We start from the raw sequence: 23,910 nt of genomic DNA on the forward strand, positions 1-23,910 counted from the left end.
GTAAGAGGTGCCAGACTTAATTCTAGAAAGAAAGATCCTTCAAAATTATCCTCAACGCTGGCATCTCACCCTCTCCAATGCATTAGAAACAGATTGATGCATTCAGGTTTTCTAAGCCCAGTGAAAAGTTGTGTTTTAGAGGTGGGACCACTCTACTGTCCCTTTGTAGACATTCCTTCCAGAGACAGATTATTCAAATTATGCTCTGTTCTGTGACTGACCTTCCGCAGTTGTGTTAGTACGTGGCTTTCAATTCCCCATTGTTATGACAAGTTGAGTAACTCTGGCTTATTCACGTTTCTTTTCAAATTGGGCTCTTTTCTCTTTACTGTGGCTTCTCACTGGCAAACTTGGATTGATCAGGAGAGGTTTAGTGTCATATATTATATTTGCCAATGGCTGGTTTATTGTGCAGATTTTCTTCTTTGTGCATCGTGGTTTTTTTTTTTAAATTGTATTTATTTTCAGTTTAAAACTTTCAAACTTTGGGCCTTTTAAAAATCCTGCTGTCTGTTCTACTTTACAGTAAAATGAAAGGCTCCGACAATCAAGAGAAGCTGGTTTACCAAATTATAGAAGATGCAGGCAACAAAGGTAGTTCAAATAAATTATAACCGTAAATGGTACTAACTCTGTTCATGGAACCATTCCTGTCCAAACTTTTAAATGCTTGTCCAGACAATACAAATATAAAATCTAGAGTGCCCTTAATGAGTCTGTTGCTAATATTCCCCTTCGAAAGCAAAGAAAGACATATTTCTCTATTAAAATAACCTCTCCTAGTTGGCTTTTTGGGGCCTCTTTCAGATTATGAATTATGACTTATTTATGGGACTCAAACTGAGGAATCTGTGCAGAACACTCACTACTTAAAGTAAAACTTGCCATCTGTATGAGGTTTAACATCTGTACTGCCAGCAGAAACTACTACTAGTAACTGTGCTTTCTTAGCAGTCTTTGCACACTCTGTTTTAGAGATGGCAGGTAGAACTGGCTGTATTTTATGTTGTTGTCGAAGGAAATACTAGTTATCTAAAAAATGCAAGAACGTTTACTTGATCTATTCATGTTAACAGTCAAATGGGATCTGCATTTAAGAGCTCTCAGAAGAAGAATAAAGGGCAGAAGGACAATTTGATGGCGTTGCCATATGTGTTTTGTTTTATCAGTTGATTTTTGTTCCATCCTCTTTTAACTCTTCCTTTTGTTTTTTCTGGGAGTCATAGGAATCAGAAATACATCCTATGGCTGGCAAGCAAGTCAAGCAATGCTGTGTTGTGATTTTTGGTTTGTGAGTACTTGCAGAAACAAGTGGCTGCTTCTCGTAATTAATTTCTGTTCATTTCTCTGTTTTTAAACAGGCATTTGGAGCAGGGACATCAGATACAAAAGTAATCTGCCTTTAACGGAGATCAACAAGATACTGAAAAACCTGGAAAGCAAGAAACTAATTAAAGCAGTTAAATCCGTAGCAGTGAGTAGTTGTGACTTTTTAACCATTTCAGATGTTAGCTACATGTTTGAACAGGGGACTGGGAGCAGAGAAGCTTTGTTCTGGCACCAGCTTAGTCACTGACTATGCACTGATGCCGGACTCTCCACCTTTAGAATGAATGTTTGAGGTGTGCCAGATGTAAGAGGCCATAATGTTTGCTAAATATTGAGCATACCACTAATGAACTGATTAATAATCTAATTAAGTAATAAATACATCAAGTTCCTGTAAAGATACTCTTCTTCTGCCCTCCTTTGCCAGTGGAGGGGAATTAGGTTAAAAATTAAATTCAGAGATTATCTTCAGTGATGTTTGAACTGTGTGTGCATTGTTAGTAGGATGGTCTCTCTAACATTGTTAGTAGAATATACTCTCTAACAGTATATTATAAAATGATGATGGTCTCTCTAACATTGTTAGTAGAATATACTCTCTAACAGTATATTATAAAATGATGAGGAGTCTAAATGTATGAATCTTTTCTTTATGTCCATGTTACCTAAGGGTCAAACACATTAATGAGAGCTTGAGCCAGTTCTGTGCCCTAGATTTTAGGTGTAGTAAACCATTTCTTCTGTAGATACTTTGTTAAATCTTCTTTTCTTAGCGGTTAAGAGCCGTGCACTTCTCTCTAACAGGCATCCAAAAAGAAGGTGTACATGCTGTATAACCTGCAGCCTGACCGCTCAGTGACTGGGGGGGCCTGGTACAGTGACCAAGACTTCGAGTCTGAATTTGTGGAGGTGTTAAATCAACAATGTTTTAAATTTCTACAGAGTAAGGTGAGTGCCACTGCTAAACCAATTTTCCATTTGTATTGTGCAAGTAATTCTTTTATTTCTAAAACCAGTGATGGACAAGGCTTAAGTTTTCCATTGTGTCTTCTGTGTTACCCATTGTTTTAACTGGATCAGCAAATCTGTGCTGGATTTTTGTTTGTCACAGCAAGTGTGATGATACTGCATTTTAACAATGCATATTGTTGCACCCTTCACAGGGAGTGAAACCTACCTCCAAACTCCAATGACAAGATAGGCAGCAAAGGACACAGAACCAAACAAAACAGCTATTTTTTTTTTTTTCCCTTCAGGGCTGCTCATTTCAGAGAGACTAAAGGCTCTAGACAGGCAGCTGTGCCTGGAAGACAATTTTCTTTAGTCTTAACCATAGAATCATGTTCTCCAGTAACCAAGTCCTAGGCAGATTTATCTGCTAAATAAATAAACAAGGTGATAGGTACAGCAGAAACTTTTCATTGTGTCAACAAAACACCAGATGCTGATATTTCTTCATATCAATCTAAATTACCCTGCAATTTTACACTAACTGACATGAAACTTACATTTGGATGTGCACTGCATTATCTCACATATATCAATCTTGAGGACATAACTTTAAATAAAAAAAAAATGTCCCAGAAATGGTTTGCAAACTAACTTTTATTTTTCAGTCTGCCTGAAACTGAACTGTGAAGGAAACTGTTGTCAATGAGTACTGATGAGAAATCGCCTTTGTTTTTTTCCCTCAGGCAGAAGCAGCTCGAGAGAGCAAACAGAACCCCATGATTCAGAGGAACAGCTCATTTGCATCATCCCATGAGGTGTGGAAGTACATCTGTGAACTGGGCATCAGTAAGGTCAGAACAGATTTGTATTACTTCTCTCAAAATTCTCAGTACATGGCTAGGTACAGGAGTTAGGTCCTGCAAATCTGGTAAGAGGCTGATAAGTGCCTCAGTACCCTGCAGTTACTGATGTGGAGGTGGATTTTGCTGCTCTGTTGCTTTTTGAGGAGTGTCAGTGGTGCTGTATGGGAATCTAGCAGAGTGTGTAGGTCGGTTAGTGTTCACATCCTTGCAGATGGAAACTGGAATTAGTTTTCATTTAATAAACTCACCTGGGGTATGTTTTATAATTTCTTTCAAGTTTGCCTGTGCACTTCAAACAGTTTTAGAAGGACAAAAAAAAGCCATTACTGGTCACCATCAACAGACATATCTTCAGTATTTCTGACTTCTTCTTCTTCCACAATTGTTTTGCTGTAAAACTGGAAATGTACCATGCTAGGCTGATGCAGATACTTGAGGCGCATAGGAAAATCTTTTTTAGCCAATCAAGGCTAGTGTAATTCAAAAGTGCCTGGGAGGAAGGACACCTGTTTGCTTTTCTTTTTGTATCTGCACAACCCCATAAAGTGCCCAGTAAGAAATGTGTCTTCATCTGGGATAGGTTAGAACTCCAAGGACTTGGAGTTCTTATGGAACATTTTCTCATCTCATTTTCTCCTTGTAGGACTTACTGGCACATCTTTATTGTATTTATTTTACTGTTTCTTAGGTAGAATTGTCAATGGAAGACATTGAAACCATTTTAAATACACTAATATATGATGGAAAAGTGGAGATGACAATTATTGCTGCAAAGGAAGGGACGGTAGGCAGCGTGGATGGACAGATGAAGTTGTACAGAGCTGTCAGTCCTCTCCTACAACCTACTGGGTTAGTCAGGACACCCTGCGGACTCTGCCCGGTAAGTAACAAATTCCGTATGTGAATATGTGGGTGCATGCAAATTTTGGGTAAAACCTTTTAAATGGTCAGCCAGTGTAAATCAGGGTTATGCCTGTGAGTGCTCCTTGTGGATTTCTAAGCCAGCTATGCTCATGAGTATCATTTAGCATCTTAATGTAAGGGGCAGTCTTTAGTTTAGACCAGGATGTTTCCTACTTACCTGCTGTCTCTTTCCCTTACTGTATGTAACAGGGTGCTTTCAAGTCCAGCCTGTTCCAAAATATAACTTCTTATCTGATCCTGAGTTTTTTTTTTTTTTTTTTTTCCCCACCTATTCATATCTTAACAAACTAACTTCTGTTTAGCTTTTGGTCTTTTCTGAATGGATCCTGAACTGATACGTGGGTGAAACTTGCCAGGCATGTCTGTTTGCATCATTTACTACAGTGGGGTCTGTTCTGCTTTGCTATGCTCACATTATTCTTCCTCAGAACTGGTATTAGACTTCCTTTACTTTGTCCTGCGGTAGACTACTGGTTTTTCTACAGCGAAAGGAGCAGAAAACACAAGACCACGCTACTTCTAGTTCAGTCATGCTTGATGTACACAATTACTCCACTGACACAGGGCTTTCTTTCCCAGGTTTTTGATGATTGCCATGAAGGTGGTGAGATTTCTCCATCAAACTGTATTTATATGACAGAGTGGCTGGAGTATTAAGGTGAAAGAAAAACTGTAAACTGGATTCATTCCATATAGCCAAGGTGACAAAGCAGCTTGCTTTTTTAGAAGTGGACTCCCAAATTTGTGAACAACTTCAAGTTCCTTGTTTTTCAAGTAAACATGAAGCAGCAACACATCAATTGTGTGTCCTGTGAGAGGACTGAAATTCAAACCAGGACTGAAGATCAAGGCTGAAGTGAAAACAGATCCATTCTTGTACAAAAATGTGTGTGACTTGAAAAATGTCATAGAACTGGGTGGTGATGTGTCACTTTCAAGGACTGTGTTGAGTACTCTGCTGACATTTACTTAAAATGAGAGAAAATAAGTCATCAGCTGATCAGAAAAACTTGCTGGTGAGTGTTGCCAAGAATGAGATCCCAAACTTTGCATTCCAACTAATGCTGCTGATGGGAGCTTAAGTCCTAAAGCTGACGCTTTTTTTTCCCCATGATAGCTACCATCTAATTGGAAGCTAAAAATCTAATGTGGGAAAAATCTTAAATATGTTAAATAGAACTCACTGATTCTTCACCATCTTTCTTACCTGCTAATTTATCATTAAAACGCTGTTTGATTTGTCTTACATATTTTTGTGCTTCGTTATCTCCACTGCTGTCATTATCTGGTGATGTATCTTTATTTATTCCTTCATCTGACGGCTAGAGGATCATCTAATCTGTGTTGCTGTGTTCTGGCAGCTGCATTATATACACACGTCAGCTGAGATTTTGATTGTAAGTATTCTGTAAAGATGTGTTTTCCAGAAGAGAAACAGTTCCTCTGGCCTGATACTACAGGTACAGGAAAAACTTTTATAGACTGTCTGAATGCCCTCAGGGTTGCCAAAGATGCCAGTGACAGCTGTTTGTACATAAATATGGCCCCTGGCCTTGGTTTGTGATCTGAGAGAGGCACGATACTGGCACATCATCAAAAAGCATGAGCTTCTCTTCCTGTGATGTGGAGCCAATTTGTGTTTCTTGTAAGCACGGCCTCCCTGGCTCCTCTGTGCTTCTCTGGACTGATGAATTGGCAATAACTTATAAATTGTGTTGTAATAAGCCTATTGCCCTTGATGGTGGCCCAAGGCATGCTGGAACACGGATGTGTTCTTTGAGGAAACTAGACACAGCTCTCTACGGATATCTGGCAGTATCAGAGGCGTGACACTCTTTGGAAGTATGGTTCAAATCCTGCTTTGGAAGTAAATAGACTTTTGTACCAACTGTTATGCTAACTAGTTACATCACCTCTTCCTTAATCTGCAATCAAGCAACATCTTGAGAAGTCATCTTTTTCAGGAGTTAAAATACTGTGCGTATATGGTACAGCCAGCTCTCTGCCATCCAGAATAACCAGAGGGCTGGGATGAAGTACTCATGGGCAGGGCACTGTAGACAAGTGAACATTGCGGAGAGAGCCTGGTCCCAGTACAACTTGTTTCCTATGGCTTAGCCTTGCTGGATGTCTACACAACCACCCAGTATCTTTGTGATAGCTTCACAGTGCTGGGAAATTATTAGTGGGGTTGAGCACAACAGTGGACCTGCTGCATCGAGCTGTTTTCAGAACTCCGTCTGAATATAAGCCCTCCTGGACACTCTGTTGGGAGGGCAATGGTCAAGCACCTTTGCTTATAATGTGGACTGTGGGCAGAAGGCTAATGCCGGTAGGTACTGTGCAAGGAATAAAAAAATAAAAGCATTTGCTGTCCCATAAAGGGAATGTGTATACACAGAGGCAGCCAGGCATGATGTCTTAGACCGGAGCAGACAACTGGGATGACAAACTGGCACATCTGGGGAATGACTTTGGTGTTAGGCTGTCTCTTTTGTCGTAGTGTTGTCTCTTGCTTGATGTGACAGGGATGCACCTCTCTATCCACAGAGGCAGAAGTGTTGGCAAAAAAGAAATGTGGGGGTGAAATTACTATATGTTTGTTCTTTCTCTGCTGCCTTTAACCCCTCAGCGCACTGAAGCCTGAGAAAAATGCTTCACTGAAAGGAGTCTTAACATAAATGACTTAGCATAAAGGATGCTTCAGACATCCTTTATGTGGCCAAAGGTAGTTTGAGGTTTGGGGCTGGGATTGCCTTTGTCTTGCTGCTTTCAAGGATGACTTAACACAACAGGGTCTGCATCCTGCTGCTGCAGAGATAACGCAAATTATTTGTGTTCTGCTTCAGCTAGAAGACAGCTTTCAGGGAAACAACACATCCGTATCATGCAAGTGTGTCACTTTGTGGTGTGACCATATTCACTGACAATAAGAAAAAGGACAGAGAGCTTGCTGTCAGTGAACAGATTTAGGAAGTGAAGAATTGGTCTATCAAGCCCTTTATATTCTGGCTCATTTATACTGGGTTTATCTGGTTTAGGTGACCTTATCTTTGCGGTCCCTGAACCTTCTTAGCATTGCGGTTGTTAGAAGACTTCTCAAATTTAGAAAAAAAAGACCTATAGAGAAAAATAAAGCAATTTCACTTTCCTACCTGTAAAATAGGAATCTCTGATCTGTCTAAATAAGAAGAATGATCTTTGTTACTCAAGATCTTCATGAACCCGTCTGACCTATCAGCCTGTTTAAAAAGAGAATAAATACCAAAAGGTGACATTAATATTCTTTTTTCCTCCCTGGCTTCCTTCATTTTTTTTCCTCCTACCCGGCAAAGCTATCCCCACTAAAATGTGATATGAAATGTAATGTTTTGAGGACATTATACTAGCTGCAGTACTGAACACCAAAACACATCACCACCAAAACATCTTGCCCTGGGAAGGAAGCACAAGCTGCTCCTTTCTTTATGTTAGCCTCATAACAAGAGAGCACACGTAGCAGGCGTACTCTGCTTGTACCTCTCGCTGCTGCTGGAGGTGTTATGCACGATGGTTGTTCATCTGATGATGCTCAACCTCTTGTGCTGGAGAGCTCAGTCCCATTCCTATGAGCCCTATGGTGTGCAGCTTGTCCAGCGGTAAGCAGCAGTCCTGAGGCAAGTTGGAGGTCACACCCAAATGCCATTTTAATGTGAAGTGAAGTGCAGGATTGCTTTTGTTTCCAAGAGAAACATTAACTACAGTGCCAGGCTGTACTGTGAACTGAGAGAAAGTACAGCTGCCAGGTACTGTTTAACGTGCCCAGCCTTCACAGTCCAAAGTTTAAAACAATGACAAGCTTAAAGCAAATTGTGGCTGATTGGCTGTTTGGATTTTTTTTTTTTTTTTTAATTAATTTGCTTACACATCTCACCTTTGCAGGAGGTGGAGTGGTGGTTGTTCCTCTGCTGCTGTTCGAGTGCCATCTGCTGTCCTCTCCTGGTATGGCTGCCCTGAGACGAAAAAGAAAAAAAGTTTTAAATGCTGGCTTGCTGTTTTGCCTCCACAGGCAGAGCAGGTACTGGGGAGAAAACCACACTGAGTGGGGACAGCAGGGTCTCCTCTTGATTCCAGACATTTCACGCTTTGAAACAGGGTGTCCCACAAGGTGTGCCACAGATGGTCTCAGTTTCTGCTGAAAACGTTCACTTGCTCCCTCAGAAAGTTGATTAGAATCGTTTAGCTTGGAGAAGACCCCTCAGGTCATCAAGTCCAGCTGTTAATTATTGTACTTGGTGCTGCTGTGGAGGTCTGGTGGGTGGGGATGGGAGGGAGCCGAGTTCAAAGCGCTCTCCTTGGGGTTGTTAAACATGGAACAGAGGGAGGCTTATACCCCGCCATCCCTCTATTTTTGAGCTGGTTGGCTGCTCCAGGTAAACAGAATGGGAAAATTGTTGCTGGGATTTTTGGTGGCAGCCTGTGTATGAACACGGGGCTTTGGGATTCTGCTCCGTGCGCCCGCTCGCGGTACTTGCTAAGTGCTTTAGCGAACCTAACGCTGGCAGAGGGGCCAGAAAACAGGAAAAAAAAAACACCCAAGCGTTAACACCACGCCTAGGAGTGCGCTGCTACGGGGAATTTTCGTCATTCCCTCAGCCAGCCCCTTCCTCCTCCGCCCCACAGCCAGCCCAGCAGTGCCCGTGAGGGAGCGGACGCCGCCTCCCCCATATTTACTAAGGGCACCCATTTCCCTCCATTCACCCTCTACCCTTAGCCAAGATGGCCTCCAGACGCCGCCGCCGCCACGTTTGTTGCGGTCACCCCTTTCGGAACGCTGTGCGAGGGGCGGGTGCCCTTAAGCAAGATGCCGGCGGGGCGTGCCGGAGCCGCCATCTTGTGTGCGGGCAGGCGGCGTCCCGCTGAGCTGGCCTTACCGGCGGAGCGGGGCCTGCCGGGACCGGGCGTCAGCGGCCGGGGGAGCGCTGAGGTGAGGTGAGGGCAGGGCGGGGGGGGGGGCTCCACAGCCTCCAACAGCGCCCACCTCACGTTTGGGCATCGACTGTGGTGTTTTCGTGTTTCTTTGCTGGTTTTGGTGAGTTTTTAGCCAACCTGCCTCAACGTGCTTTGCTTCGTTCCTTCCAGAGCTGCTGCAGCCCCCATGGCGACCTACCTGGAGTTCATCCAGCAGAATGAGGAGCGCGACGGGGTGCGCTTCAGCTGGAACGTCTGGCCCTCCAGCCGGCTGGAGGCCACACGCATGGTGGTGCCCCTCGCCTGCCTCCTCACCCCGCTGAAGGAGCGCCCCGACCTGCCGCCGCTGCAGTACGAGCCGGTGCTGTGCAGCAGGCCCACCTGCAAAGCGGTGCTCAACCCGCTCTGGTACGTGGCGCTCGGCTGGGGGTGCTGGGAGAGAGGCGTTATCCTCATCTGCCTCATTCCTCCTTTTCCCCAGCCTGGCGCTTGTCAGCTTTCTTCGTGTGGTTGTAGTGGGTCTGGTAAAAACCACGCTGGGTGTGTTAAATGCCAGCTCATTGCTGGAGCTGCCAGAACCTGAGGAGAGAGGATTGTCTTCAGGAGGGCTGTTAAGCTGAAGGTAACATGGAAACAGGCAGTCCTGTTACCATCCCAGAGAACTTTGTGGTAAATGATGAAATGAACAAACAGAAATGCTGGTTGTATTGACGTTGTTCTCTGGGCCATGGCGTTCATTTAGTTTCCTGGTTTTACACACATCCTATTAGTTGTGGGTTGTCTCCAATACTAGGTTATCTTTGCGGTTTTTGTAAGAATTTAAGATGAAATCTTTGTCCCAAAATCACATGGTGATCACGCTTACGTGGAGCGTAGCATCAGGCTGAGGAAAAAGGAAGGAAACTGGTTAGAGGAAGTAGGAAGAGATCAAAGCCATGAAATAAGGATATGGTCAGGCTTTACTGCGCTAGCAATTATTGTATGTACTGGGCTGAGGAGAGTAAACTCCTCGGTGCAGTTTGTTCTGCGTTTATACAGGATGTGGGTGGGTGGCTCCTGCTGCTCTGTGACTGGAGCACTTGTGTGCTGCAGCTATACAAACAATGGGATCACTGAGATAGGCCCAAGCATAGCGAAAGAATAATAAGACGTAAACTTTTGTCTACTAAAGCCGAAGCTTCAGAGAGCTGTTGGTGGTCCCTCATGCTGGCAAGCCTGGAAGCAGCCAAGCTGGCTGAGCTAACAGCCTTTCTGACATAAGAACAAGAGTCTGAATCGCTACAACCCTGTCATTCGAGCTGTAGTGTCTGGTGTTTTGTTTCTTTCTCAGTGCCATGAAGCACTGTAGATAACTGTGAAGCTGGGCTGTAAGGTTGTTCCTACAGTTGTACTAATGCCTTGCCTTTTCCCTGCAGCCAGGTTGACTATCGGGCCAAGCTCTGGGCTTGTAACTTCTGTTTTCAGAGAAATCAGGTATGTTGAAAAAAGCCTCAGCCTTCCTATGTTTTCATTGAGTGTTTTATTGATGGCCTCCCCTGGTAAAGGATGCTAAAAAGAGCAGAAATTCCACCTCTCTAGATTTCATCCCTTGGCCTTTTTCCCTTAATGAACCCAGGCCAGAGTACTTGTTAATGAGCCTGTTTTATGTGACATTTTGCCTATTTTCAACATTTTTGTCAATGATTTTACCAGCATGGAGGGCATACAAAAGAGACAGTGAGCCGTTTTTTTTTTTTCCACATGTGTTTCCAGTGTGGTTCTTTTTGCGCTTGACATTTACTGTTGTTGCCAAGTGTGCACCTTAGTAGGTTTGGAAAGACTTCTGCCATTAGAAAACGTTGCATGGTTAAACAATTTTTTGCTAACACGTGGCTACTGCTTTAATCCTGCCTTTCACTTAGAGTGGGGTGAGTGAGTAGCTGTCTGTACTGCTGGCCACCGATGTCTGTGCTTAGGAAAGTAGCAATATTAGGAAAGCCGGGCTCTTGTCATGAATTAATCAGATTGGCCTGGTGGTAGTAAAGAGAATTGAACAACCACATCACAAGCAGGGCAGCCTCTGTACTGCAGAGAAGGGCCCTACATTTCTGCCCTGCAAATTCCTTGTCCTAATTTTTGGTTCTGTTTTTCAGTTCCCTCCAGCGTATGCAGGCATATCTGAAGTCAATCAACCAGCAGAGCTTATGCCTCAGTTTTCAACAATTGAATATATTGTGCAGGTAAGCGAGTCATAGGCAAGTTTGCAGCCCCCAGAACTGTCTTGTTGGTGATATCTTTTGTATGTATTTGTTTTAATTAAGATAGTGGAAATAAGTATGACTTATATAAGATGCTTAAGATAGGGCTCATTTTATTCTTTGACTGGAGTCATGATAGGAAGTGTCACCTAACATGTGTACATGCCTAGTAAACCCATTTCTTTCCACACCAGCGAGGTCCACAGACACCGTTGATCTTCCTGTATGTTGTTGACACATGCTTGGAAGAGGAGGACTTGCAGGCACTGAAGGAGTCCCTCCAGATGTCCTTGAGTCTGCTGCCTGCTGATGCTCTGGTGGGGCTTATCACTTTTGGCAGAATGGTCCAGGTTCACGAACTGAGCTGTGAAGGGATTTCCAAGAGCTACGTGTTTAGGGGCACGAAAGACCTGACGGCTAAGCAAATACAGGTATGTCCTGCCATCTGTCAGGCCAGTGGCTTGTTCCTGTTAGTTCTGACACCACTGCTGTCTTTCAAGCTCTGAGGGAGGAAGGAAGGTTCAGTGCTCTTTATTATTTGTTATGCCATTGCCTTCCCAGTGCCCCCTCTGTCTTTTTGTCATTGTGAATGTTTAGAAGCTTGTCCAAGATAGAATGTTTATATCTTGCATGATTGATCTGTTGATGATTTCCTAATTTCCTAAACCTTTTTTTTTCTGTTCTGTAGGATATGCTTGGGCTTTCAAGGCCAGCTGTCCCCATTCAACAAGGAAGACCTCTTCAGACTCAGGAGCAACCTGCTATTTCAAGCAGGTAAGAGCTACATCAACACAGCAGAAGATCAGGGAAGATGTTTTATGACCCTTTGGGATCACGCTTCTAAACCTAGGTTTCCTAAGAGGAATTTTTTGTAAGAAGACTTAAATGGTGTTGTCTTGTCACAGTTATTTCCCTCCGTCATGGGATATGTGTGGATGGGATTTACTAGAGCTATGTTTTAGGCTCCTGTAGCATCTTGGTTTTGCAGTTGCAAGAATGTAATTGCCATTCAGGCTGGATTTCTATCTGAAAAACATAAGGTAGCAGTCTTTGGAACCCATATTTGTTGCTCAGGGGTTGTATGTGTTTAGAGCAAGGGTTTTGGTTCACCAGCCAATGGGGACCTTGTCTGAGTGACATTTCTACGTGTCACCTTCTGTTCCTTACCCAATTAAGTCCAAAAAATGATTGGTAGGCAGGCAGTGACCATGAACAATGAAGCTGTATTTGCCTTTGTTGAACACGGTGTTTTCTTCCTCAGCTCCTCTTCTTCAATGTGTTTTGGTATACAAAATCACCAGTGAAGTCCCTTTCCTATGCTTTGTGTGTTTTTTGCTTTCTCATTGGTTCCTGATGACTTGCTTTGGTCAGTTCTGTTATTTTGCCTTGGAAAGTTTGTACGTGTAGGAGTGTGCCACATGACTTTTTGCTTCTGATAACTCTGTCTCAGTGCAATTTAAGTGTGCAAGGAACAGAGGCACTTTTCTTCTCTTAAACCGAAGGGATTTGTAAGCAGGAAAACATTTCATTTTATTTTTTTTTCAGGTTTCTGCAACCAGTTCATAAGATTGACATGAATTTAACAGACCTCTTGGGAGAACTGCAAAGGGACCCGTGGCCAGTGACCCAGGGAAAGAGGCCTTTACGTTCCACTGGAGTAGCTCTTTCGATTGCTGTTGGCTTGTTAGAGGTACTCTTGCTGCTGCTGTTTCTTTGAGATGAGCTGTCTTTGCTGAGACACGTGCAGGTCCCAGTCCAGCTTGGTTTGTGGCCCCTTTATATTGGCATGCAGCGATGCGTTTTGTCTCTACTGGCATTTGACAAGAGTCAGCACCAGCTGGTGCAGAGTGGGCTGGGGATTTACATTAAATGTAAATTACATTACGGAAAATGCAGGTGTTTAAAGGTCTCTGATCCTTGTGCATATGGCCACGTGGAGTTGATTGCATGTACTGGGTTTCTCTGAGGGTCATCTGAGATATATGTAGAAAGAACAGAAACTGCCTGTTTCCTGTTGTGAAGCTTGATGTAGCTTGAGCCTAAACCAGAGGGTGCCTGACAGGAAATGCGTTGCTGTTTGTCAGAGCTGCCTCAAACAGCGATGGGTTCCTAATGATATTGCAGAAGAGCAAGCAGATGCTCCTCTAAATAAAGTGTTGTCCTTTTTAAACACCCTTTTACTCTTCCCACTCTCTAATGTAAGGCCTTATTTTTATTTTAGGGCACGTTTCCAAACACAGGGGCCAGAATAATGCTATTTACAGGTGGGCCACCAACGCAGGGACCGGGCATGGTGGTGGGAGATGAACTGAAGACACCCATTCGTTCGTGGCATGACATCGAGAAGGACAACGCAAGGTTCATGAAGAAGGCCACCAAAGTAGGTGCTGCTGTCAGCTGGGGGCAAAGCCACGGGCAGCAGCTTAGGCTTGTTGCATGGCACAGTGTGTATGTAAAGACAAAAACGGTGTTGTGAGTGTTGGGACATGACACAAACCTGTGTAGACAGCTGTCCAATATCCTTCTTCAGGGAATAAACATCTCATTTTCTTGATATGGGAACAGCATGTCTGTTACATATACAACGTACATTTCACAGACGCATACAAACATATGTATGAGTCGTTCTGTGTTTTTAGCTCAAGGGAGTGGTGAAAGAGACTTGCTGTTAGTTACTTCTCCAGCCTGGTTTTGTGCCTTCTCAGAGAAGTATTTCAGTGCTACTTCCTAGCTTGTGGTGGGTGGAGATCTTTGAATCTCCTTCAAGGAGGAGGATAAAATAAAGCCTGTACTCCCAAAATCTGGTAGCTTCCTCAAAGGTTCCTTTGTCTCTTGACATATGAAAGAACAGTCAAAATTTCAGGCACGAGATGTGCCTGGCAGCTTAGAGGAAGCAGTATCATACATGTCCTCTTCACTATCAGCTAGAAACCTTTGAATTTCTTGTATGTTATCACAGATAAAGAGCTTGTGTGTGGATGAGGGTAGCAGTTCATGTCTTCTCTGTACCTGTGACTTGCAATTCAAGCTTATCCATGGGAGACATCCTAGGAAGGAGAAATGTGCTTAGGCAGGCAGCCGTTTACCTTTACACTCCTGGTATTGGTTTCATTTGTGCTTTGTGCCTCAATGTGTTGGCCTCGGCTGGAGAGCAGAAGAGACATTGCCTGATGCAGCATCCTAAAACTGTGGTGTTTGTTGTCTGTTCTCCCCAGCACTATGAGACTCTGGCCAACCGCACTGCAGCCAACGGGCACTGCATCGACATCTACGCCTGTGCCCTGGATCAGACCGGACTGCTGGAGATGAAATGTTGTGCAAACCTCACTGGGTACGTTCACGGCAGGAAACACAAAGGTGGCACCTGCATTTTTTGGAGGGGGAGAATGGTTCAGAAAGCAGCTAGTTTGCAAGACAAAAGGGAGAGATTTTCGTCATTTTATTCTAAACTGTGGTTTGAATTTGCCAGGAGTTATATTGGCAAAGCTCCCCTGATCCCAGTCCACATTTCTGAAGTCTCACAGTAGCACATGAATTAACGCTGCTGGTAGAAAACTTGATGTCCTGCTTTTGAGAAAGGTATTCTAAAGCATGGTGCAACATGTCTTTTGCAAATGCCTTTTGACTCCTTCAAATGCCTTGGGAGGTAATGAGCGTCCTTCACAGAATTGATGGGATGTAGATCCCATGCGTTGTGGTGCGTGCATGACTGAAGCACCGTCAGAAGAGCAGAGCTTCAGGCACGGAGGGCAGAAGCTTTCTTTGTATGAGCAAGATTTTCTCTGCTTAACAGCTCATTTTGCTTTCTCAGGGGAAGCAGGCTGAGCAAAGCTCTCTTTGGGTTGAGATGTATGTTTGTAACCCCTGAGCATTTTTAAGGCAGCTGAAAGGATGGCAAGAAATAAATTGAGAAAGCAAGCTGGAAAAGAGCATTAGCTTGTCTGGCTTTGGAGGCATTTATTAATCTGTGTTCTCTAATGTGAATTCTACCTATGCAAATGCATGCTTTTAAAACAGTTTCTGCCCATGTTTTCATGCATGAGAGTTGGGGGGGTGTATCCTTTGTGATTTACTTCCGGTTTCCAATTGTTTCAATTTTTTCTTTTTTTTTTTTTTGTTTTTCTCATAGAGGACACATGGTGATGGGAGACTCCTTCAACACTTCTCTCTTCAAGCAGACCTTCCAGCGGGTGTTTAACAAAGGGTTCAATGGGGACTTTCGGATGGCTTTTGGTGCGAGTTTGGAAGTGAAGGTGAGGCTCCAGTTAAATTGGCTGACATGAATTGGGAAATGCAAATGCTGTTGATAGGAAAAGCTGGTTAAATATCTGTGTTGTAGAATTTTCTACATGTTTGAGGTCGGCTGTAGTGCCTGCTTTGCAAGAAGTACTATAATGGATTGAGTGGAGGGATTTTTGTTTGAAAGCTTATTATTTTTTTTCTTTCTTAAAATAAAAATTCTGAATTTTGCTTTTCCTCACTCAGCAAGCAATGTTTCATACTCTCTCATGGTGACTATGGATATGTCTCCACTGTTAAAATGTGGCCATGTAGATTCTCCTATGTTCACCAGCTGTAGCAGTAGGTGACCTGGGAAGGTACTCACAGGTGCTTTCCCTGGTAGCCGTGTATATTAAATTTCTAATCAAAGCTGAGCAGCTGATTCAGTCTGTGTATGTTCTGTTCTACTAACTTCTTTTTTTTTTTTTATTTGAAAACTTTTTTGACATTGTTCTAGACATCTAGGGAGCTGAAAATTGCAGGAGCTATTGGACCGTGTGTATCCTTGAATGCTAAAGGGCCGTGTGTTTCTGAAAATGTAAGTTTCCAATCTGGTAAGAAAACAAACAAACAAAAAAATCACACCTATACTGAAGTAGGAAACTTCAGTAGTGCAAAATTTCTGGCTAGACCTAGAGGTCAGCTAGAATGTGAGAGTTTTCAAGAAGAGTGATTTGGAAAGGAAAAGGCATTTTTTCCTAGATTAAGTTCTTGCCCTATAAAATCTTTTTGTAATTGCATGCCCTTCCGTAACTTAATCCATACCCGGAAGATAAGAAATGCAGAAGGACTGCCATGACTTGTAGCTCTGATTGGAATTTAACTGCTTGCATTACCCACTACCAGAGACAAAAAGGCTTTTTTCTTTTCAATTCTGTGCAGGAACTTGGAATTGGAGGAACATCTCAATGGAAGATTTGTAGTTTGGATCCCAGCACAACTCTGGCCATTTACTTTGAAGTGGTAAATCAGGTCAGCCCTTGCTTTTCTCTTTTTGGTCTTTATTTTTACAAGCTGAGTAGTTGTAACAGGGCCAGGAAACGAAATGGCATTGCTTGTGTTTTTGATGGATGGCTGTAAAGTGCCAAAGTAATTTTCTTAGAGGTTGTTTCCATATGCATAAATTGCATGATGTTTTTATTGTACAAATTCTTCTACAAGAACTGCATTCTTTCTTCTTGTCTTCTTCTGATGGCATTCATTCGCAAAGAAGAAATAGTCTTTTTGCTGTTAGGTGCTCTGGAGAATAAAAGGACAATTGCTTTCAAATTCTTGGAGAATTGATCCTCTGAGTTGTAATATGAGATGGCTCACAAGCAGATGTTTTTCTCTTCTCTTGTCCATCTCAAGCTTGAATTTGCTCTATGATTATTCAGTTGATGCCCTGGAGTTGTCCCTGTAGCGTACAGAGCTCTGGCAAAGCCAGCCTGAATTGAAGGCTTACCTTATTTCATTTGCAGCACAATGCACCGATTCCTCAGGGAGGCCGAGGGGCAGTGCAGTTCGTCACTCAGTATCAACACTCCAGTACGCAGAAACGCATTCGTGTCACCACCATAGCCAGAAAGTGAGTATCTCGTGCCAGTTCTTTGGCAGAATGGCAGAAACTTCATCACAGACTGTGCTGGAATTGTATTAGCCTTTTATTGCATGCATTGGCCACAGAATATTTGGCACAGGGGGGATAAATCTGGTTTGGGTTTTGCTGACAATGAACGTGCTAACCCTTTACTAATCCTTCAGCTGGGCAGATGCACAGAGTCAACTCCAGCACATAGAAGCTGCGTTTGACCAGGAAGCAGCTGCTGTGCTGATGGCACGGCTAGGAGTGTACAGAGCTGAATCTGAGGAGGGGCCTGATGTCCTGCGGTGGCTGGACAGGCAGCTGATCAGACTGGTAAGACCAGTAGGCTGCAGTTGGGTGCAGTCTTAATTCAAATAAAAAGGGTCTATTGGAATGAAAACACCTTTCTTTTTCCAGGTTGTCTTGTTTCATTGTGCTCTGATCATGGTCGTGTAGTTGTAGTAAGTGATATTTGGAAGATGATATGATCAGTAGATTTGTGGTGGGGTAGGTAAGCATCTCATTGTCCTGAAAGGGCCAAACCCAAGATGAAAGAAGTGATAGTGGACCCGTGATAGTGCAGGTGGGAAGGGACCTCTGGAGGTCTCAGCACCCTGTTCAAGCAGGGCTAGCTTTGTATTACAGGTTGCTCTGGGTCTAGGTATCAGCAGACATTACAGTATGACCCCAGGTCCCACTCTTCACTAGGCTGAACAAACTCAACTGCTTCAGCCGCTGATCAGCTTGGTGGCATCTGCTAGGCTCGCTTCAGAACGTCCTCTTATGTCTTGCACTAGGAAGCCTCAGACTGGACGCAGCCTTCAGATGGGCTCTCACCAGTACCAACTAAAGACGAGTTGTCACTTCCCAGCTAATGGCGTTGTCCTGTGTCCTCGTTCTGTCTCTGTCTTCAGATTTCACAGGCTGGAATTACCTAAACCAAATCGGTTCCAGGGTTGTCTGAACACCTGTGCAGATTTGATACTGACAGTTACGGCACATCAAAAACTGGAAAAAAAAACAGCCAGTGTCAAATAGGAATTTGAGCACCGAAACACACGTGGGCGTGCCACATGCTGAAATGATTGTGGAGTCATTTATAGTTGATAAAGAAGTTCTAAACTGATAAAGGAATTTATTGAAAATGCTTCCTGTTTTCAGTGAAGCAGTTAGTGAAATTCCAGTCTGCTGCTGCTCTAGAAGGAAGCAGAGTTAATGCAGAAGTGTTTCATAGTGTACAAAGCTTAAGTATGATGTAGTAACCCTGATCCAATGGAAAAATGGATGGTACTAGAAGCACCATTTCTTTAATTCTCAGATAACTTTTCAAATCTAGATTCAAAACTCTAGATTTTTCTTAGCTGAGTCGTCGTTCTCATTCTAGTTAGATACAGAAGTCACTGACATACACAGCAAATTTAAAGTCTGTTCTTATTTTACTTCTTGTTGCATTCATGACTTGGTTGCTCTGTTTAAAAACATAAAAAAAAAAAATTTTTCAAAAAAAGTTAATACTGAGGAGTGTGTGTGTGGAGAGGGATATAACCCAAGTATGCATTTTGCTTCCTACAGTGTCAGAAATTTGGACAGTACAACAAAGATGATCCCAACTCCTTCAGATTGTCAGAATCATTTTCTTTGTATCCTCAGGTAAGAATTTATCTTCTTGGAGCTCTGGGAAAAATGTGCAAGGGTGAGGGAGAGTGATGATAAAGCATCTAGTACCGTCCCTCAGATTCACAAGGGAAGGAACAGATGCTTTTTGACTTTGGTGGGCTGGTTCTGTAGTTCAGTGCTGCAAATGACTGGTAGTGAGGAGTTCACTGGGAGATTTTTTCCAAAGAATTTGTTTTTCACCGATACAGATTTCCGAGTACAGAGCTTTCAGCGTAACCTTACTGACACTTCTCTTCTTACTCATCTTTCTGTTGCAGTTCATGTTCCATTTGCGACGCTCCCCATTCCTGCAGGTCTTCAATAACAGCCCAGATGAATCTTCTTATTACCGTCACCACTTTGCTAGGCAAGATTTGACCCAGTCTCTCATTATGATCCAGCCCATCCTTTATGCTTATTCTTTCCATGGGCCTCCTGAGGTAAGCCTGTGTTTAACAGAAAGAGGTGGATCAAACCAAAATAACGAGTGTTCAGTCAGAATAACAATAGTTTGTCAAAAAGGCCACTGTGTGTTTTTTTTAATCAAGGTTATTGCTAGAGGATGACTTGAGATGATGTGAAGTATACATTATATTTTCAGTAGGCTTTCTTTCAGTATGTAAATCATACTTTCAGTAGGCTTTTAGAACGCACACATATACACAGCAAAGAAAAACCACCAAAAACCAAACACCTGGTGAATCTTGAAGCTCTCAGTAGCAATTCTGTTTCTCTGCAAAGGCTGCCTCCTCCACTGTGTAAGTCAGCAAGCCTCAGCCCTTGCAGGTCATAATCTCTCACCAGCTGCTTGTTTTCAGCTGTTTATACAGCATTGTTAAACTGCTGGACAAACTCTGACAGCTACCTTGAGTGGAGTGTGTCTGGCAGGAAAGCAACGCAGAAGCTGCTGGAGTAACACTTAAAAACATTCTTGGCAGCATTTGCCAGAGTCCGTGTTTTTTTTTTTTTTAACTTTTGCTTAAGATCACTTCAAACTAAATTTGATAGCCATAGAAATTGCTTTCACACGCATTTCATACAGTGACTGAGGACCTGCTGCTCCATTCAGTGATGCCCCAGGAGGCTGATGGTGCTCTGCAAGGCATTCTCATGGGCTGAGCAGCCCTCGGCAGTCTCCTCTGTACACGTGTGGCTGAGCAAATGGTTCCCCCCCAGCTGTCAAAGTTAATACAGTTCTGAGGACGAAGTAGTGACTGACCTTCTTTGTTTTCTGCAGCCGGTGCTTTTGGACAGCAGCAGTATTCTTCCTGACAGAATCCTACTGATGGATACCTTCTTCCAGATAGTTATTTACCTTGGTGAGGTATGGTGAAATGCATTCTCGCTCTCTGTTTGCACTCTTCCTCCTGCCATGCAGGCAAACAAGGTCACTGTTAGTACAAAACAAACTGCTTGCAAAGCCTGCGCTAGCAGAACGACGTCACACACATATTGCCAGTTGTAAGGCACAAAAACCCCACTGGAGTAGCTACGGATGTGTTCTGCAGTGAGCAACAGCTGTCATGTTAGCTTGGTAACGCAGATGAACTTTTCTTGCTGTGCCTGGAAAAGGCCAGAGAAGGATGAGACTCAGCAGGGCAGAGGGAGCTGCGGTGTTTTTCATCAGATACGTGGCACAGTTGGTTCCTGGGTTTTGATACTTAAATACTGCTACTCTGAAAGAAGTCAGTTACGAATTTTGGTAGTTTCTGCTTGTAAATATTGGATGCTCTTGAAGTCTGCTCCTGCATTCCTTCCATCATCACTGGTATAAGCACTTAGGTGCAGGCTCCTTCTGAACCTTCAGATTTAGGTCAGTATCCAAAGCCTTGAAGCTGGCTTGCTTTCCTCTTCTTTCTCTGGAAATATCACTTTTATTTGATGTCTTTTTAACCGCCCTCATATCCTTGCAGTCCTGCTTGGGGAGTAGTCCACATGAAGTTTCTTCTACCTAAACATGAAATTGAATTAGAATTTAAATGAACTCATCTTGGCTTATGGTCAAACATTCCTATTAGTTATTTTTTTATTGGAGGAGGTGTCTTAACTCTTCCCTTCATTTTTGAACTGAGCTATTGATATTTAATGACTGTTATTAGAATGCTTAAATTTTGGTATGATAGCTTGCAGCAGCTCCATTATTGGCTCCCAACATTCCTCCACGTAGTGTTTGTTCTCTCTGAGAAGAGAGCAGGGATATGCAAGTGACATGAGCAGGAGTTGAATGGTGGAGTCAACAACAATAAATCTCCCAAAGTCACCTTAACCGGTGTCTACCTATCTTAAATGTTCTGAAGTAACACAGCAGCTGGGTAAAATTAGACAAAGGAAGAGTGAGGTGTGTGATCTGCCTATGTGTGGAGCAATTGTCAGTTACCAGTGTCACTTGAAAATGGTGTAGTACTGTGGTTGCTTTGTTTAAGACCAAGTCAAATTCCAAGTGTCAGTGATTTTATAGCTGCTTGGTACTTTTATGTCAATGCAGGCTGACACATAATGGCTTGCAGTTTTCTTTGAACAAATTGTTCTTGTATTGCACAGACTGCTACCCAATTTTGTATTGAGTGCCTTTTCTTAAATTAAGGAACAAACAGAAACTAAACAATATTATTGACAGAACAGTGAAAGCTCGTTTGTCTCATATTCTGTAAGAGGAAGTATGTGTGGTGTTCTGTTGCCTGAAGAAGCCCCAGTTACAAAGGGGAGGCCTGTAGACATCTCTACCACTTTCTATCTTCCTCCCTGTCAATAGACTATTGCACAGTGGCAGAAGGCTGGTTATCAAGACATGCCTGAATATGAAAACTTCAAGCACCTACTGCAAGCCCCGCTGGATGATGCCCAGGAAATCTTGCAGACTAGATTCCCAATGCCACGTTACATCCACACTGAGCATGGGGGCAGTCAGGTAAGGAGGTTTATTCAGGAACTCTTTTCGTTGAATAAAGCAAATACCTGTCTTTTCCTGCTTTACAAAAGGAGTGGTTTTGTAAGTTAAGTACTGTGGTAATTTAGCTTTTAAAAGTATAGAGCTTGTATATTTTCTCATGAGCTCTTACTGCCACTTTTGTCTTTTAATAAGCCAGTCACTCTCTATGTATGCTTTTGAAATCTGAGAATGGAAGGTGGGGGGATTATTTCCCCCCAAAAGAGGTGGGAAATAAATGACTTGGCTACATATCTAAACTTAATCTAGACAGGGAGTGTGGTTAGTTTGCCATGACCATAAGTCGCACTGAGTGATTAAACATCTGTCCTTTTATTCTCGGATGCCAGATGAGGATATAAAATAGTTCCTATTTTTGTTCTTTCCAGAATTGCAGTAGTTCAGTGCTTATCTGTGGCTGGGTTGTTTGTAGGGGTGAAGAGGCAGGAATCCATGCTCCAAAACTAAATTTTGGTGTTAATTTCTGATATTATGAGTGTTACCTTGGTTCTCTGTTGACCTCTTTTCTGCAGTGCAGATGGGGACTTGCACGGGACGCTGCTGGTGACGTGGCTGTGTCACGTGGAACCAGAGCTGCCCTGCCAAGCAGGCACCGCTTGCTGCAGCACAGCTATGCCCCGTGGGCAGACCTTCAAGGTGACATCCTTGCTTTCGAAATGGAGGCACCCATAGGGAACTGCCACCACCTGGTGGTAAACTCCCTTCCCTGCTGTTACTCTGTAGATAATGCAATTAGCGGAACTTGCAGTTTTCTTTTTGAGACAGCAGGAAGATATCCCAAGTTTTAAGTTCAGTAAAATCGTTTTTGGAGCAGGGCTATTTCTGAACTTCAAACCTGTTTAAGTTAAGCTAGCATGTTGCTTGTAAAAGCAGAGGAAAATCACTATTCATGTATCTAAGGTGGTAAGTCTTATGAAAGCTGACAAGGCTGCCCTTTTGTCAAAACAGTTTTCCCATGTTTTGTTTTAATAGGCCCGGTTCCTCTTGTCTAAAGTGAACCCTTCTCAGACCCACAATAACCTCTATGCATGGGGCCAGGTAAGCAATGGAAGAGCTGCTTATGTTTGGGAATGCTGTAAAATGTACATCTACATATTTGTCTGCATAGTGGCAGTCCTGCTTCATCGCATGCTATTTGGCCACAAAGTGGCTATGTTTGTCCTGCTCTCACCTAACAGCTTTCTGCAAGACATCTGTGGTTGGATTTGAAAACTTTACAGTGCTTTGCAGCACAAAGCAGCAAGGTCACTTCTATGCACCAAAGGATTTCTGATGGAATTACTGGCTGAGATTGTAATAGGTGTAGCATTTAAAAGACACAACTGATTTACTAGATTTGTCTAGTAAGGTTAAATTTTCATTCAGTATGATTATTTGGGTCCATAGTTGTTGATAATTGGTACTGGTGGGAGCGCTAGATGACAAGATATTCAGAATAGAAGTTTCAAGTGTAGATGGCAAAACTGCTTCTGTTCTTTGGTGGAACCCATCCCCCGTTTTCAGCATTTTGTGCTTAGGACACTGTATTGTTTTGTAAGAAGTAACCAGTATACGGATACATACCTAATTTTTCTGCAAATAACAGGTATTCTTGTTTGTGTAGAGCTTTGGGCAGGAAACTTCCTATGGCTTTAGAAAAAAGAGGCTTTTTTGCTGTAGGTGCAGACAGCACGGAAGGATGTTGTCAGTGCAGTTGTCAAAAAGTGGTGTCTTTTGAGTAGGTCTGCCCTTTATAAGGAAAAGGTGATTGATTTAATAGGCAATCAGTGTTAGTAGACTGCTGACTTCTGATTTGGTTTCAGTTAGGCCCTGGTGCTATTTGAGACTCATTATTTTTTTAATTTGTTTGCAGGAATCAGGAGCTCCAATCCTGACAGATGATGTTAGCCTCCAGGTGTTCATGGACCACCTGAAGAAGCTGGCAGTGTCCAGTGCATCATGACTTGGATCCAACAGAGAAGCAAGAACAGAAGAGTTATGTGGATCATGGTGATGACAAAAGTGGAACGATCTATTTACATTTCCTTCTCTTTTAGAATACGGTTTTTAAATACTGAATGAAATAAATATGGGGGGAGAGTTTTGTACTTTGCCCTTTTAGATATTAATTTATTTGCATTCCTTTTTGTCTCTATTGTTCACTCCACATCTTTCATACTGTAATTAGAGCTGAAGTAGCCCTTAGCAGTCTTTACCTTATTTTGTAAC

The 23,910-nt window shown here is 42.9% G+C and overlaps 2 protein-coding genes across 4 annotated transcripts in view; both read left to right on the top strand.

Moving 5' to 3' along the window:
* POLR3F (RNA polymerase III subunit F) overlaps window positions 1–5,315 on the top strand; it is an 8,071-nt gene extending 2,756 nt beyond the window's left edge. For all 3 annotated transcript variants that reach the window (XM_068675775.1, XM_068675773.1, XM_068675774.1), the window contains exons 4-9: window positions 527–594; window positions 1,362–1,474; window positions 2,134–2,277; window positions 3,024–3,131; window positions 3,832–4,023; window positions 4,647–5,315. In XM_068675775.1, the coding sequence (XP_068531876.1) occupies window positions 527–594; window positions 1,362–1,474; window positions 2,134–2,277; window positions 3,024–3,131; window positions 3,832–4,023; window positions 4,647–4,724 (703 nt within the window). In that variant the 3' untranslated portion in view covers window positions 4,725–5,315. The remainder of the gene's footprint in view (window positions 1–526; window positions 595–1,361; window positions 1,475–2,133; window positions 2,278–3,023; window positions 3,132–3,831; window positions 4,024–4,646) is intronic.
* Window positions 5,316–8,897: 3,582 nt separating this feature from the next.
* Window positions 8,898–23,810, top strand: SEC23B (SEC23 homolog B, COPII coat complex component). The gene is made up of 20 exons (XM_068675772.1): window positions 8,898–9,033; window positions 9,189–9,425; window positions 10,433–10,490; window positions 11,150–11,236; window positions 11,449–11,685; window positions 11,943–12,028; window positions 12,800–12,944; window positions 13,476–13,634; window positions 14,470–14,585; window positions 15,384–15,507; window positions 15,993–16,073; window positions 16,418–16,507; window positions 16,996–17,102; window positions 17,279–17,432; window positions 18,672–18,749; window positions 19,034–19,195; window positions 19,993–20,079; window positions 21,508–21,663; window positions 22,675–22,740; window positions 23,555–23,810. The coding sequence occupies exons 2-20, from the start codon at window positions 9,205–9,207 to the stop codon at window positions 23,642–23,644; spliced, it is 2,304 nt and encodes a 767-aa protein (XP_068531873.1). The 5' UTR covers window positions 8,898–9,033; window positions 9,189–9,204; the 3' UTR covers window positions 23,645–23,810.
* The last annotated feature ends 100 nt before the right edge of the window (window positions 23,811–23,910 follow it).

This window comes from Anas acuta, chromosome 3 (assembly GCF_963932015.1).
Source record: "Anas acuta chromosome 3, bAnaAcu1.1, whole genome shotgun sequence".
Taxonomy (NCBI): Eukaryota; Metazoa; Chordata; class Aves; order Anseriformes; family Anatidae; genus Anas; species Anas acuta.